General features: G+C 37.6%; 3 protein-coding genes across 3 annotated transcripts; all 3 read left to right on the top strand.

The window, feature by feature from the left end:
* Nucleotides 1-1,013: 1,013 nt before the first annotated feature.
* On the top strand, nucleotides 1,014-1,676 carry LOC122274478. Its single transcript, XM_043083515.1, has one exon. The coding sequence runs from the start codon at nucleotides 1,014-1,016 to the stop codon at nucleotides 1,674-1,676; it is 663 nt and encodes a 220-aa protein (XP_042939449.1).
* Nucleotides 1,677-1,766: 90 nt separating this feature from the next.
* On the top strand, nucleotides 1,767-3,210 carry LOC122274477. Its single transcript, XM_043083514.1, has 2 exons — nucleotides 1,767-1,854; nucleotides 2,567-3,210. Exons 1-2 carry the CDS (start codon nucleotides 1,767-1,769, stop codon nucleotides 3,208-3,210), a joined length of 732 nt encoding a protein of 243 aa, XP_042939448.1.
* Nucleotides 3,211-3,495: 285 nt separating this feature from the next.
* LOC122274476 lies at nucleotides 3,496-6,073 on the top strand. The gene is made up of 3 exons (XM_043083513.1): nucleotides 3,496-4,001; nucleotides 4,247-4,618; nucleotides 5,722-6,073. Exons 1-3 carry the CDS (start codon nucleotides 3,496-3,498, stop codon nucleotides 6,071-6,073), a joined length of 1,230 nt encoding a protein of 409 aa, XP_042939447.1.
* The last annotated feature ends 10,106 nt before the right edge of the window (nucleotides 6,074-16,179 follow it).

Below are 16,179 nucleotides of genomic sequence, written 5' to 3'. Positions count from 1 at the left end.
GCATAGCCCCATTGGTTAATTTGTAATTTAATTTATTTCAGTGCATTTAGAACTTTGTAATTTATCCTATCAAAAAAAAAAAAAGAACTTTGTAATTTAATGTATTTTTATTTTTTAATATTTGAAAGCATGTTAGTACTTGTTTTTAGTTGTATTTTTTATTGTAATCAAAAGTGAATTATTTAGTTTAGATTTTAATTTTTGAAACAATTGAAATTTTAAAGCCCACACAATTATTTTTTTAAAAAAATGGACCAAATATGAAGTTAAAAAAGAAAAGAAAAAAAAAGCTTAAAATCTTACTCTGCTTCGACAAGTCGGAGTCAGAGTCGAAGTCGGAGTCGGAGGTTGGCCATATCGACTCGGACTTGGTCGGTGCTCAGCCCTAGTTCTTTTGATCTTTGACAAGATACTTGTGTAACATTTTTTTACTACTGTAATTTTCTCTTATACAAATATTGATATCTACTTATTGTGATATAAATCATTTTATAAAATCTTGATATGATCTATGTGATATTATATAGAATATAATGTTATCATATTAATGCGATGAATATTTGCATGTTAGTTCGGTTTTAAATATTTATTTCTCATTTTACTTAATATATTTGTTATAGAACATGTCAAATCTTACAAAACTCAAATATATTGCCCTTGATATTTTTTATAACAATTATTTATCATGGATATTCCTTAATGCCGAGATTCATCTTGTTGAATGAATTTTTGAAATACTATTAAGGAAATGAAGCATCCCCACAAGATCACGATAAAGCAATGATTTTGTCTCGCCACCATCTATATGAAAAACTAATACCAAAGTACCTAAAAATTAAACATCCATCAATTATATAGAATAGTTTAAATAAGAGATACATGACGTAAAATACCGGTTGAAGAAAGTAATGTGTCCTCTCCTCTCGGTAGAGTGAGGTTTCTCTCATGCTTGTCCCCTGGACAAAGCTGGTTTTTCATCTCTAAGACTCGATCTGTAGAGTTATTTCTCCACAATGGTAGAGGACATCACCAGAAGATGGGAGTCGCTGAAACTAACAAAAGAAGAACAGGAAGAGATCACCCTTCCAGACAAAGTTGTTCTATCATATAACATAAAAGGAGAACTCTGCCTCCTAGCAAAGATTTTTAATTACAGGACAGCTAACAGGGAAGCTTTCAAGACGACCATGTCCAAGATATGGAATACAGAGGGGTGGCTTACATTCAAAGAACTCGAAACAAACCAATTCCTCATAGAATTCCAACTTCATTCAGATAAGCAAAAGGTTTTGCAGGGACGTCCATGGTCTTTCGACCGTCATCTAGTTTGCATGAAAGAGCTTGAGGGAATTCTTTCCCTTTCTGAGGTTCATTTCCTTACTGAACCTTTCTGGATCCAGGTTCATAATCTTCCTTTCGCAGGAATGAATAAAGAAATGGGAATGCTAGTGGGTGCTGGCCTCGAAAGAGTACTTGAGGTGGAAGTAGATATAGAAGGCTATGGATGGGGAAGCTTCTCAAGAATTAAGGCAGAAGTCAATGTAACTAAACCTCTCGTAAGAGGTCATTTCCTCAAGTTTGGCAATAAGCAGTCCTGGCTCTCTTTCAAGTACGAGCGTCTACCCATTTCTGTTTCAAGTGTGGGCGCCTCATGCACGAGAAAGGAATTTGTCTAGAAAGACATCCAGTGAATCAAGCACAGGATCAATATGGGTAGTGGCTTCGAGCAAGCCACCTCCCTGCAAAAGGTTCCTACGTTAAAAAACATGGCGGCTCCAAGGAGCAGGAGCACCATGGATCAACCTGGAGATGGAGTCAAGAGGGGGAAGAAGGCAACAGTGTTCACTGTGGAGTGTCCACATCAAAGCCAGTAAACGAGTCACCTACCCTGGCAGTAGCAACAGAAGCCTCAAAAGTCAACCCAAGCCGTGTTGAAGAAGCTCAACCCAGGGAAAAGTGGGTGACGTCGGGCATGGACACCCCCCCCCCCCCACACACACACGTTACAAAGGCCCCGAGACTTTCCCAATACATGAAAGTCCTGTCCTGAGTCAGGAAAGTCTCCCAAAGGACCCTGCCAAGTTTCCCATTCAAGTAAGGCCCTTATACCCAGCTGCCCTCACACATAAGGCAAAGAGAGGGGCTCGACCAAACCCAATGAATTGCCTGAGCTGGAACTGTAGAGGGCTTGGGAACCCTCGTACAGTTCAAGAGCTTCACCTCTTGGTGAAAATAAAGCAGCCCCACCTAGTTTTCCTCACAGAAACTAAGTGCAACAATGGTAGACTGGAAAGAATAAGAATTAAATTGGGATATGATAACTGCTTTTCAGTTGATAGTAGAAGGAAAAGTGGAGGTTTGGCACTTCTATGAAAAGATACAGTCATTGTGGAGGTGATTAATTACACCAATTGGCACATTTCAGCCTTTATAAACTCCATCATTGGAACGACAAAGTGGCAAATTACAAGCTTTTATGGCCATCCTAACTCAGCAAAAAGGCAAGAGAGTTGGAATCTCCTTATGGGTCTAAAACCTATTGGAAATATCCCTTGGTTGTGCTTAGGTGACTTCAATGAGATCACCCACCAAAGGGAGAAATTTGGTGCTGCAAATAAACCCTACAGACAAATGGTTCAATTCAGGAATGCACTGTCTTTCTGCAACCTTTATGACTTGGGTTTCACTGGAGATAGGTTCACATGGTCAAATAACAGGGAGGGAAGGCAATTTACTAAGGAAAGACTCGATAGGGCATGTGGTAACACCACTTGGCTTAACCTTTTTGCAAATCATAAGGTGTCCCATCTAGACTGCTCTCAATCGGATCATAAACCAATATTAGTTCAGACAACAGACACAAGCATCATAGGGAAGAAGAAGAGGATTTTTAGGTCTGAGTCAGCCTGGTCTAAGGAAGAGGATTGTGAGGACCTCATTAGAAATGCCTGGATCTCCTCTAACAGAACAAGCAAACTACACAGCACCCTACAAGGGCTCAACCACTGCCAAGAGAAACTCAAGGCTTGGAGCAAGACCAAGAGAAGGGATCAAGGGAAACTATTAAAAGAAAAAACTGAGCTACTTAAGCATTTACATGAGATAAACCAGGGAGACCTATTTGAGAAAATCAAGAAGGTCAAACAAGACATCAATTTCCTCATGGATGTTGAGAACCTAAAGTGGCAACAAAGAGCAAAACAAGCATAGCTCAAAGATGGTGATTGAAACACCAAGTATTTTCACAAGTGCTCGAGCCAAAGGAAAAAGACAAATACCATCAACAAGCTCCAAACACCATCAGGCCTTTCAACTTAGGATCCTCAAACCATTTGCAAAACTCTGCAAGATTTCTTCAAAGATCTTTTCACTTCCTCCCAACCAACATGTATTGAGTCTTGCCTAAACCCTCTGCAGAAAGTCATTACAGAAGATATGTTCTCAACTCTTTCTGTAGCATTCACTGAAACATAAGTCAAGGAAGCCATTTTTAGCATGAATCCTCTCGGATCCCCTGGGCCTGATGGCTTCCCTACCTTGTTTTTTCAAAAATATTGGGACATAGTGGGCAATTGTGTCTCCAAGGCCTCCCTTGAGGTCCTAAATGGGGGTAAATGGGACAATACTCTAAATGAAACACTTATAGCTCTCATTCCAAAGAAGCTGAACCCAAGCATTGTCACAGATTTCAGACCAATAAGTTTATGCAATGTTCTTTATAAGATCATTGCAAAAACATTGGCAAACAGGCTAAACAAAATCCTACCTAGCATCATATCCCCTACTCAGACAGCATTTGTACTAGGAAGGCTTATAACAGATAATATCATTGTAGCCTTTGAGTCTTTACACACTATGAAAGCTAGACTGAAAGAAAGGGAGGGATATATGACCTTAAAACTTGACATGAGCAAAGCCTATGACAGGATTGAATGGGACTTCCTGAAATCTGTCATGAAGAAAATGGGCTTTCTAGCAACCTGTATAGAGCTTGTAATTAAGTGTGTCTCTTCAGTTTCTTACTCCCTCATTGTGAATGGAGAACCTCAACCTTTTTTTTGTCCTACTAGAGGAATAAGGCAGGGAGATCCCTTTCACCTTACTTCTTCATCTTGTGCACAAAAGCACTAAGCTGCCTTTTAAACCATGCTGAGAAGAACCATCTGATCACAGGCCTACCAATCAGGAAAAATCACCTGCACATTAACCACTTATTTTTTGCAGATGACTCGCTTCTTTTTTGCAGGGCCAACTCAATCGAATGGAGCCAACTTTACTCCCTGCTAGAATGCTATGAGAGAGCCTTTGGACAAAGACTCAACAACGACAAGACTTCCATCTTCTTCAGCTCAAACACCAGAGAACAGACCAAGGACATTGTAACAAACATTGCTGGAATTCGTGGAACTAACTCTTATGAGAAATACCTGGGCTTGCCAGCCCTTGTAGGAAGGTCAAGGTCCCAGTCTTTCCAAGGTATCTTGGACAAAGTCCAAGCAAAACTAAACAGCTGGAAAACAAAGCTCCTCTCTCAAGCAGGCAAGGAAACGCCATTCCAACCTACAGCATGGGAATTTTCAAGCTGCCTAGATAACTACTTAATGAACTTAACAAACAAGTAAGAGGCTTCTGGTGGGGACAACAGGCACAGGAGCACAAAATTCACTGGGTCCCATGGAAACAAATGATAAAATCTAAAAAATAGGAGGATTGGGTCTAAGGGACTTCGAACATTTCAACAGTGCTCTCCTTGCAAAACAAGGATGGAGGATCATCTCTTCCCCTAATTCCCTTGCTGCTAGGGTCCTTAAAGAAAAATACTTCAAACATAGCTCCTTCCTAACTGCAAAAAGAGGGAATAATACCTCTTTCCTATGGCAGAGTTTCATCTCTGCAAAATCTTTGATAAAGGAATGACTAATTTGGTGTGTTGGTGATGGAGAAACCATAGAAATCTGGAATGACAAGTGGTTTCCTCAACATTCAACTTTTAAACCACAAAGCTCAGTTAGATTTCTCCCATCAGACTCAAAGGTGGCTATGCTCATTCATAAGTCCTCGAACTAGTGGAACTACCCACTGATTGAAGCTATTTTTGACAAAACAGAAGCTAAGCCACTCAAGAGAATCCCTCTCAGTCCCTACCCCACCTCTGACAGAATCATATGGAGAGGCACTACTACTGGTATCTTCACTATCAAGTCAGCATACTACCTGAAATATGAGATGGAGAATCAAAAACATGGTCAATCCTCTACAGCCATAAATGAAGCTTTGCCTTGGTCCTTCATATGGCAACTAAAAGTCCCAAATGCAACCAAGAACTTCCTATGGAGGGCCTGTCTGGAAGCCATCCCCACCAAAATAAAACTACACTAGAGAAAAGCTGTTAATGATGACTCCTGCCCCATTTGCAAGCTCCACTCCGAAATAGTAGCACATGCTCTATGGGTTTGTCCCTCTGCCCAAGATGTGTGGAGCCAAAGTAGAAAGAAGATCCAAAAATCTAGCATTCCTTGTCATTCTTTTAGGACTCTAAAGGAAGTCTTTCTCAATACACTAGAAGAAGAAGAGATGATAGAATTTGCTCTCACGACTTGGAAGATTTGGAAAAGAAGAAATGAAGTGATTTTTAACAACACCTTCACTCACCCAAAGTCCATCAACCAAAAGGTCAAACTGCTCATTGAAGACCTTAACAAAACCTACCATCCTGTCCAGAAGTGCTCCTTCCTTAAATGCTCACCTCAACTGGGAAGCTCCCCCACAAGGGAAACTGAAAGTAAACTGGGATGCGGGTTTGGATAAAACTAACTGCAAGGTTGGAGTTAGGGCTGTGGTACGTGACTGGGAAGGGAAGATACTAGCCACCCTGAGAATGAACCATCCTCTCTTCCTTGACCCCCTTCCAGCTAAAGCTTATGCTGCTTTCCAAGCTTCTCTGTTCCTTAAATCACTAGGATGGCAGGATGTGATCATGGAGGGTGATTCCTTACAAGTAGTCAATTGCCTAAAGTCCCTAACTGATATAGATTCTTATGCAGGCTTATTGATCAAAGCTACAAAAAAGTAACTTTAGACTCCTTCACTATATGGACAATCAGACATATTAAGAGAGCATGTAATTCCATAGCTCATGCCTTATGTCAAGATGCACTAAGCATTAGTAATAGCATTACTTCTATCGATGCTATTCCATTTTGTATCCAAACTCTGTTATAATGAATGAAAACATCATAACATATACCAGAACATCATAATATCCTCCCAAAAGTTTGTTATGATTATATGCACCTGAAGTTGTCAAATCATTAGTGAATACAACTTTATACTTAAAAAAAAAAATAAGTTCACAATTGAAGTTGTATAGAGAAAAAGCAACTGACAAGAATATGTTTGAAATGGAATATATAATATATTCATGCCAATTGTGCTCCTGCATCAGCAATATTTAGTACGAGAGTTCCTTAAGTATCATGAACTAATATCTTGTTTACTTTTGGCTTAACAAAACAACAAGTTGCTAATGAAAAATCATCAGTCTTGTCCAATTGATTCTACTCCACTTCTTGAAGCGAATGAAATCTCATTTCATCATAATAATGGAAACTGTGGTCATGGACATGAGTAAAAAAAAAAAAACAAAGCTATCGAAATAAATGAGAGCATAATCAAAGTTTTTCCAAAAAACAAATACTACATACCAATAGAAGTGGAACCACATTGAGATAAAGTAAGATGAAAATAAAGTGTAACAGCATGCCAAAACTTCAGTAGATGAGTTTCTTTAGACTTTAGGAATGTTGTGGAAACCCTGGATAAGTTTCACGAGTCAAACAATTGCTTTGGTTTTAATCTGTCAACATAGTTAGTTTCTTACTCGCTATAGTGACAAAAGTGTTGTTTTATTTATTTGAGGTATTTAGAAGTATGAGATTAAGAAATGGTTTGCATCATCGGTCTTAGATGAATATTTATGATTTTAAGGTTTAATAACATGTTTTTCATTTTCCAGATGAAACATGTTTGAAAATGCCTTTTGTAATCGAGGCACTTAAGAGTCAAATTTTGTGAAAGGAATTACACCATTAGGTTCGTATGATTATTCTAGTAACATTTTTTGGAATGAATGGTAACATTTGTGATAGCGCCTTGTGGAACCTAGTTCAATCGATGGTTAAATCACTGTGTGAATTGTCCAAATCAATCTTGAAGAATTTTGGTGGACACTTGGCAAGATTTTAGGCACACTTGATGAATAGTGTAGGACACTTGGCACTAAGAAGAACCATGGGATGAAAATGTGAATGAGAGGAAGGAAACAACCATTGTGGTCATGCCACCTAAGCCAAACACTTCTCCATCCAACCAAGCACTTTGTGGCAAACCAAAGAGGGTTTCAACTCAAGTGAAACCCAAACCATTGAGATACAATTGAAACTCCAAAACCATGGTGGAAACTCCAAACCAAAAGATTTCTCCAAACCCCAAACTCTAATTTTTCAGTTTTAGCTTAAGTGATTAATCACTTGATTAAATCACTTTCATGTGCTATTAACTACTCAAATTCATGTCATTACACCCTCATTTATTCTTTTATATTTTTTAATTTCATTGGGCCAAGAAAATAAGGATTTGGGCATGTTAGAAATCGAAACCCCAAACTAAACCCTCTTTATACCCCAAAGTGAGGCCCAATTGGTTAAGTCACATTAAGGCTCATAAAAAGTGTCACCAAGCTAAAGCTTCGTTAGGAAGTTTTCCTTCACTACCCTAGGTGTACTGTGGCGACCATTGTCAACCCAATAGTAGCTGATGGGAGGCCAAAATCCTCCATCAAACTGCAGCTTCCAGCTGAAAACCATGGGCTATCTTGCCCACAGTTTTGCCCCTAGTTTTGGCTGACAAAACCCCATCAAAGGGTCATTCTTCCATCCTCCATATTAGTTTTTCATGCCATCCCCTTCATGCTTTTGTCACTTCTGTTTCACTTTCTTGAATAGAACTCAAGTTGAAGTTCCAAGCAGTGTTTCTGGCCAATCTTGCTCAAAGTTTTCCCTTTGTAAGTCGATTCTCATAAATCTTCCTGAATATGAATTGATCCTATTTGAGTCTATTTTTCATTTATGAAATTTGTGTATTTTTTGGTTAAAAGTGTGTTTGAACACACAGAGGTCATACTAGGCAACAATTTAGATGTTGTTGTGAGATCTTGATGTTTTGATGAAATTTTTGTTAAAGTTAAGATTTAATATTGATATGATGAAATTATAAAACATTTTTATACATGTTATAAGTTGATCGAAAGCATGTTAACATTTTTATTAAAGAGTTATGCATATTTTCTTTGAGGTTGAAATTGGAACACATAAAATATTTTCTATTTTAAGGTTATAATGATTTTTGGTTCTTAAAGCCTAGTCCAATGGCTATGAAATTATTATATGATGCTCTTAAGACTTTCATTTAGATGTTAAGAGTATTATTTTGAAGAGAGTTGGATTAAATAATTGTTGGAAGCATGCTTTGCATGAAAATGTTCGGTTATGGCTCAATACTAAAGCTTTCGGGTTTGCTTGATATTTTTATGAAACTTTTGCCATATGATTTTAGATTTAATGCTAAGATCATGTTTAGGACTTGAATATGAAGTATATCATTTTATTTCTTGAGGTTTACTTCATGAAATATTTAGATTTAGTATGTTTGATCTAAGTCAAGAACATGTGTTACTTGGTTTAGACTTAGTCATGAGCATGTTGATTATTTTTATGATTTTGATTGATGTTTAAGCATGTTATCACTTAGGTTTGAATTCTAGACATGTTAAGAGTGAGTTTATGGACTTTTGGAGTCCTTGTAGTTTATTGGATAGGTGATAGACCAAGTACATCAAGGAGTTGTTCTATTTGTCTAAGACTTGGTGTTTTTGACACTTTTCTTGATATGAGGAATTTAGATTTTTGTGATAAAACCGATTTGGACCAAATTGAACCAATATATATATATATATTATATGCTATATATATTATACATATTATAAAATTAAAACAACATGAAAGTTTAATCTTATTATTTATTCTTCCTTGATATACACTCTCTTAAGCATGAATAGTAATATTAAGTCATTAATATGTTATTATTTATCCTTATATTTTAAATTACATACTTACATATATAATATGGTATAAGTATAAGAGTACACTTTTGATATAATAATATATATATATATATATATGGGGCAGAAAAACCAACCAACCAACCCAACAAAAAAGCCCAAAATTGAATCACACATTTAAAACTAAACTGAACCGGACCGAAATTGAAAAAACTGAAAGTTCGGGTTTCTTAGATTAATGGTGAACCAATCTATATCAATTTTCATTATTCCAAAACCGACTTAGATTGGTTCAAATCCAAAATATGTTTAAAACCAGACCAAACTTGATTACACCTTTACTATTGATGAAATGACCAATTCCAAGATAATCAGTGAAGATCTGTGTCAAGCAGATAGTTGTACAACACATACAATTCTTAAGAATAAGAAATATTTATTTTTTTAACTTTAAATAGAGCCAACATCAGTACAGTAAATGGTTCATCGAACCTGATTGAAGGCTATAGAAGAGCCAATATTATGTTACCAAGAGGAACAAAGTCTTGTATTGATGATACTTTTTATTCTTTAAAATCTAGACAAAATTTATTTAGTTTTAAAGATATTCTTCTTAATGGTTATCATGTTAAAACCACCAATGTAGGAAGTGATTATGGAGCCCCGTTCCTTGGTAAAGGACCTGGCAAGGATCCGTGGTGCCAAGAGTGCTAGCCAATTGACAACACATCGGATTTAGATCAGGAATAGGTGCGTAAGTTTTACAAGGAAGTGCATGTATAAGCAAAATAGACGTGTCTATGTGTATCATAGTGGAATAAGTAAAGGAGGTTTAGTCAGAGACTAAGTGCTATTTGTACCAGAAGTCAAAACCGTAAATAGGTTCATCCATTAAAACACAAATATCCACATGTCACTGCCACTTCCCAAATAATATTGCATAGTACCATATGTTCATTTCCTACGTCCAGGTACGACAACCTAAATATGATTTGTTGCCTAACTATCACTCGGGCAGGGTTAGTCTTTCTTCCTCGAGAACCTCTCATGGGGCTACCTCTACATCAAAGTCTACGATTCCGATAAATAAAACCATATGCAAGTTAAACAGTTATGACAAAATTACTAATGGGAGACCATGCACATGAAGATGTAATGCACAACTTCATGTAAAAGATCTATGAATATGTATATTTATGTGTTGCGAGGAATGACCCTTTAGGCAAAAACACATGCATTCATAGGAACCATCCTCTAAATAAAGTACAAGTATATAAGCATAGCAATGACTAATTACCCTCTGTGCAAATCTCAAGTATACATATTTCTCAGCGAGGCGAGAAACCACCATTTTCTCAAGCTTATAAAGCTCATTATATCTCATCATATAAATCTTGCAGGAAATCACTTCACCTTTTGACTCGGGGACTCACTCCCACCGAGTGAACATGCAAGCTAACTCACTTGTTTCAAATCATCCAACACACACCGAGATATACTTGATCAACCTAGGGACACTTTTTACTTGGTTAACTTACTCAAAGACGCCACACATGACACGCCTAGAGAATCTCTCAACACGTCTATCAAATAAGGCCAATACGGAAGTGTTCACCCAATCATCACAAGGACCCTTACTCCCTGTATAAAGCACTTGGCAATGTGTCGCATGGATGCCATGGGGACTCCTCATCCCATCTCAGCCTTCCATCTGCAAGATGACTGAGACAGACTTACTAGGAAGGTACACTTATTCCTGTGGCTTGCCTTGCACCCAATCCGTAGTCCTTCCCCAAATAAGGGTCTCCCATATGGGGTTGGAGCATGCCTCTAGGTTAAAAGATGATATGGCCTACAAAGTCTTAATCCTTTTTTCCGTAGACTCATTCTAGGTCTAACCTTTCAGGTGGAGTATGGGCCTCTGCACACGATGTTGCTTCCTTTCGTAGACTGATTCTGTTGCATGCCTTACGCTCAACCTTTCTTGTCTTTGTATGGTTGGCGCCTCTTCTTGCTTGATCCGTTCTGGGTGAAAAATCCTTTGTTTCACCTTATGCTAAGATGTGTCTGTCTAGCCTTCTACATAGTGTTGCTCACCCTATCTCTACTTTCCAGGCCACTACTACTCGTCTTCCACCTTTCCAAGAAAAGGCTATTTTATTTGCTTTCATCTAGTCATTGGAAGGTGGTTTGTCCCCTTGTTTTGGCGTGATCCTCACAGTGATGAATATCTTTACATTACAACAACAAATTTGAGCCAGAACCTCATATTAGAAAAATAGTATGTTTTGTCTTTTGGGTTATAATATGCAACAATGAAAACTAAATCACATATTGTAATGCACCATAAATGCTCTGATCCAAAGATCTTTATGCTTTGTCATGATCATATTGGTCATCTGGGATCAAATATGATGTGTCAAATAATTGAGAATTCATATGGACATCACTTAAAGAATCCTAAGATTTTTCGTCAAGTGATTATCCATATGTAGCATGGTCCAAATGAAAGCTAATTATCATACGATTTCCTTCCAAGATAATTATTGAATCTCCATCGCATCAACTAGATGATCACATGTATGTCTACTCTCTATTCGAGATGTTGCATTTGCTAGATTTCTTATACAAGTTATTAAATTACAGGTTCAATATCCTAATTATCCAATCTAGCCTATTCGATTGGATAATGCAGGATAATTTACATCTAAAACTTTTGACGATTACGATAGGTTCTTGGGATTAATGTTAACATCATGTTCCCATAATCATGCTCAGAATAATTTAGTTGAATCAGTGTGACGGCCCCATACCCCGTTTGGGATTGGACGATGTTTGAAGTGTCAGAACATGCAATACAATGTTACACACCCCTCATACATGACATTTGACATACAATGCACCTAGCATATTTCTAACAATATGCAATGCTCCTAGTAGGTTTCTAACAATATGCAATGCATCTATTAATGGTTTGAGCAATTTAATATGGTACAAAATAAGTACTATTAATCCCAAAAGCAACTTTTGAAACTCCCATACAAAATAGGGTCCCAAACTATGACCCTTCATAATAATCCTCAAACATCTATAAGTCATTCTCCATTATCTTCTAAATGTCCTCAAAAAATTTTAGAATGTTGCATCTTGCTCTCTATCTTCCAACCCTGTCACAACTTCTACCAAGTGGAAACTACCACAGTGAGATTTCAAGAAATCTCAACCAATTAACCAAAAAATATACACAGAGATAACATAAGCATATATGAGGTAAACATAAACATGAATGCATAAGCATGGACATGCAATTTTGTCAAAACATTTCTTTCTCCCATCTAGATTCCTTTTCAAAATCATTGAACTTGCAACAATGTAACAATGTGCCATTTCATTTTAATCACTTATACTTGTATTCCATATAACAATGTATGGACACCTCACAGCTACCCGTATGAACTATGGGCTCCCTACCAGCCCTTTAACCGATGTGAGTACATAATATATAGAGACGCTCAGGTAGATCATAACACCTTTACCATGAGCTTTCAATATGATACGGCAGTTTGTAATTCACCATCACCGTATTTGCCATGAGTTGTATCCACTAGTGTTAGGTGCTGCTACTTCGCTTCAAAACTCTTTAAAAATAACCCACTCGAAGTTCGTTGACTGTACTTCATCAACCCAAAGGTTACCACTCTAATTTAATCACTTTACAGTGGATAGGGGAGTTTCACTAGGTATTCCCCCATCCTAACATTGGGATCGTGTCAAAACCATTTTAATGTACAACCCAAAACACGTGACATGTAACTTTCATTAAACCATGTAGACTTTGCATGTAATCATGATATGTACTTGTACTCAATATGCAATGAATGCAACGTGTGAACGACTTGAAATAATTAGAACATTTGAATACATATACATAGGCATAACTCCTGATGATCCAATGTGGCATTTAACAATACTTAAATACTTCTAAGCATGTCATTTAAACCATAATTCTAGCAAGCATAAATCGGACATATGATGAAGAATCAATCATACAACGGTGGGAACTGATCATATCATGTGACATTTGAGAGTAAACAATTCATCAAACAATATAAAAGTATAGATGCAAGGTTTACACAAAGATATAAGTATATTATCCAAGAGTAAGTTAGAGATTAACTTACGAAGCTCCAAAATTTAAGAATGCCAACAATCAAGTAAGTTGAAAGTGTATGTACTAAATATTTGGATTATTGAAGGAAAAATGCTAAAATCTTGGCATGTGATCCATGTACTAAGTGGATTATGCATCTAACCCTAATCGGTTCTTGAGGTGATCTAACTATCCACATTTTCTTTCTCTATTCTTTGCCTTTGTCTTTTGATTCACATGCACACATATACACACAACAAGGAAACCCTAGGGCTGAATGACATTAACTCTCCCTGCACTTGGGCCAACCCTAGTGGCCGAGTGTGACAAGTTCAATCTTACAAAACCATAATGGCCATGTGTACTCTATGTGTAACAAAAACATACTTATGTGTGAGAAGCCCTAATGGTCGAAAGTTTCTAAACATGTATATGGCACTCTAGATCATATTTCTTCATTTGATGACTAAATAAGAAATATTCCATGAAACCCTAATGATGGCCAAACATCACTTGATCCTTCAAAGGTTTCTTCCCACTCATTTTTCCGTCAAAGGCTGGGCTTGTAGAAAACCCTAAAGGCAAGACCATACTAAATAGATTTTAAGGATGGCCACCCCTTCATGGTCGAAAACAAGCCTTACTTCCCTTCTCTCTCGTGCTACTTTACAAAAAATGCCTTCTTCCTTTACACCCGAAACCTCAAAACTTCCTCTCCCCTTATGTTTTCATGATGTGAATTGGAGAAAGAATGAAGTTGAGCTTCCTTACCTTGATAATTTCCACAAGATGTCCCTTGAATCTTTCTTTCACTTGGATGCATGAGAATTGTGTTTAGGTTGAAAGAAAATGATGCTTAGCTTGTAGGATTGGGTCAAAAAGAGAGGGGAGAATAAGAGAAAAGCTTAAAAATGCACAAATGATTCTTGATCTCCCCCTTCTCCCTTATGTGGTCGTTGACCATTAATGCCCTATTACTTTGGTTGGAAATTAAAGAGTCACAAGCTAACCCTTTGCATGGGCGCCAAGTGGCCCTCTCTTACACTAGATGAGCCTTTCATCCTCCCTTCTTCAATGATTACTTCTCTTGGGAACTTGAGGGTCATAGATGCATGGATGCCAAGTGGCATGGCCAAAATCTCCATGTCTTCATAAGTAGATCCTTCTAGAAATTCCAAGGGACAAGTACATGCATGGATGCCAAGTGGAACTCCCCCTCATGACCAAACACTCCATCTTCCTTTCGCATGATTATTTCTTTGGAAGTCTAAGGGACTCCTTTGCACGAAAGATAGGCGGTGCCTCATTTCCAAGGTCGAGCATGCCTCTTCCCCTTCCCCCATTGTTGGCACCTTATGGAGTCTAAGAGACCTTCTTTGCATGGTTCACACTTATCACTCTTCCTTCCTCCTATGGTCATCATATGATTGATCTTCTAGAAACCTAGCATACCTCAAAAGCATGCCAAATGGAATCAACCCTTGAAATTCTAAAACTCTCTTCATCTCACTCATAATTGCCACCAACTGAATCCCTCCATTATCTTCTTCACGATTGTTCTCTTGGAAACCCAAATGTCTCCTATGCATGTGGCGCCAAGTGGTAATTCCTTGCCACCATAGAATCCCTAACTCCCTTCGTCATTGTTTCCTTGAAAACCTAAGAGTCAGTAGTGTGCATGGGCGCCAAGTGAAAGGAGCACTAGGTGGTTAAAGATTTTGAAGGCCTAAAACCTAATGGACTTGGTAGGCCAACCATAAAAAATAAAAGAAAAGAAAATGAAAACAAGCTTTTACTCACACAAGACATAACTAATGGGCCTTAAGTTCAATGTTTTCTCCAAATCACTCAGGCCCAAAGATGACCAAATAACCTCGAAGTCTTAGCTCAGAAATTGGGGTGCCACATCCTCCCCCTTTAAGAAACATGGTGGATAAAAGAAAAAATTAGAACTAAAGGTGAACTAACTCACTTGAAGGACTACACCTCCTGGTTCCAGTCAAGTCCTCATATGAAGAAGGTGATGGCACCTCTTCCTATTTCTCTATCATGGAGTCTTGCAAAAAGTAGAAAATTATGTCAACGTCGATCATAAAGCATTTTTGTCCTTAACACATTCAACTTATGCTTTAAAGTAGCTTCATTGTCTTCTATTGGTTGACCTTCTTTGTGGATGCAAAGGTGATCAAATGAGGTATTGGATGTTTCCATTGTCATATGCCCTCTAGCTCAGGTCACAACAGTATGGCTTGATTTTGGTTCCCTATTAATACCTAACACTCATAACCTCATGGCATCTATCCACACCAACGAATCACGAGGTGGATGTTGCTCCTTATGCGGCAATGCTCATCATAGGAAAACATCTCCTCTAAAATCTACATACATCACATGCATACGATGATGTCCAAACTCCTCCATCTTTTGCCAGTGGGCTGTGATCATTCAATCTTGTCTCTCTTGTTTGATCTTCTATCTACACTCATGCATACTTCTAATTCTGGCAACTGATATCACAAACATATGCGCGGTTGTTCTAGATCATGCCATGTCCTATTATCAAGGGTAAAATTGTAATATATGAGAATACATCATTCAAGAGTCACAATCAAATCAAAAACTTTTATTGCTTTGCCATCCAAAAATAGAATCAAAAGGCAAATTACCAAGTTCCATCCAAACACCTAAATTCCTTTCTAAGATACAAATAAGTGAGGGTATCTAGCTCTTATAGAGCCTTATATTTCCCAGGAGGCTTCCTAAAAATTGGGATTATTCCAAAGTAGCTTGACCAGGAGTATCTTTTGATTCCTCAACTCTTGATCTTTCCAATCGATAATTTGCACTGGCCATTATTCAAAGGATAAGGTAGGTTCAATCTGAATATGACTTGGGTCAACCACGACCCATT

Source organism: Carya illinoinensis, chromosome 8 (genome assembly GCF_018687715.1).
Source record: "Carya illinoinensis cultivar Pawnee chromosome 8, C.illinoinensisPawnee_v1, whole genome shotgun sequence".
Lineage (NCBI taxonomy): Eukaryota > Viridiplantae > Streptophyta > Magnoliopsida > Fagales > Juglandaceae > Carya > Carya illinoinensis.
The sequence above is the reverse complement of the archived record's forward strand: the minus strand, read 5'-3'. Positions and strand labels throughout refer to the sequence as shown.

Excerpts from the sequence above, each read along its gene's own strand:
- LOC122274478 (XM_043083515.1), top strand. The coding sequence starts at position 1,014 with ATGGTAGAGGACATCACCAGAAGATGGGAGTCGCTGAAACTAACAAAA.
- LOC122274477 (XM_043083514.1), top strand. The coding sequence starts at position 1,767 with ATGGCGGCTCCAAGGAGCAGGAGCACCATGGATCAACCTGGAGATGGA. Across the intron at positions 1,855-2,566 it reads AACAGTGTTCACTGTGGAGT|GTGACTTCAATGAGATCACC; the intron begins GTCCACATCAAA and ends GGTTGTGCTTAG.
- LOC122274476 (XM_043083513.1), top strand. The coding sequence starts at position 3,496 with ATGAATCCTCTCGGATCCCCTGGGCCTGATGGCTTCCCTACCTTGTTT. Across the intron at positions 4,002-4,246 it reads TGTATAGAGCTTGTAATTAA|GGCCAACTCAATCGAATGGA; the intron begins GTGTGTCTCTTC and ends TCTTTTTTGCAG. Across the intron at positions 4,619-5,721 it reads TTAATGAACTTAACAAACAA|AAGTGCTCCTTCCTTAAATG; the intron begins GTAAGAGGCTTC and ends CATCCTGTCCAG.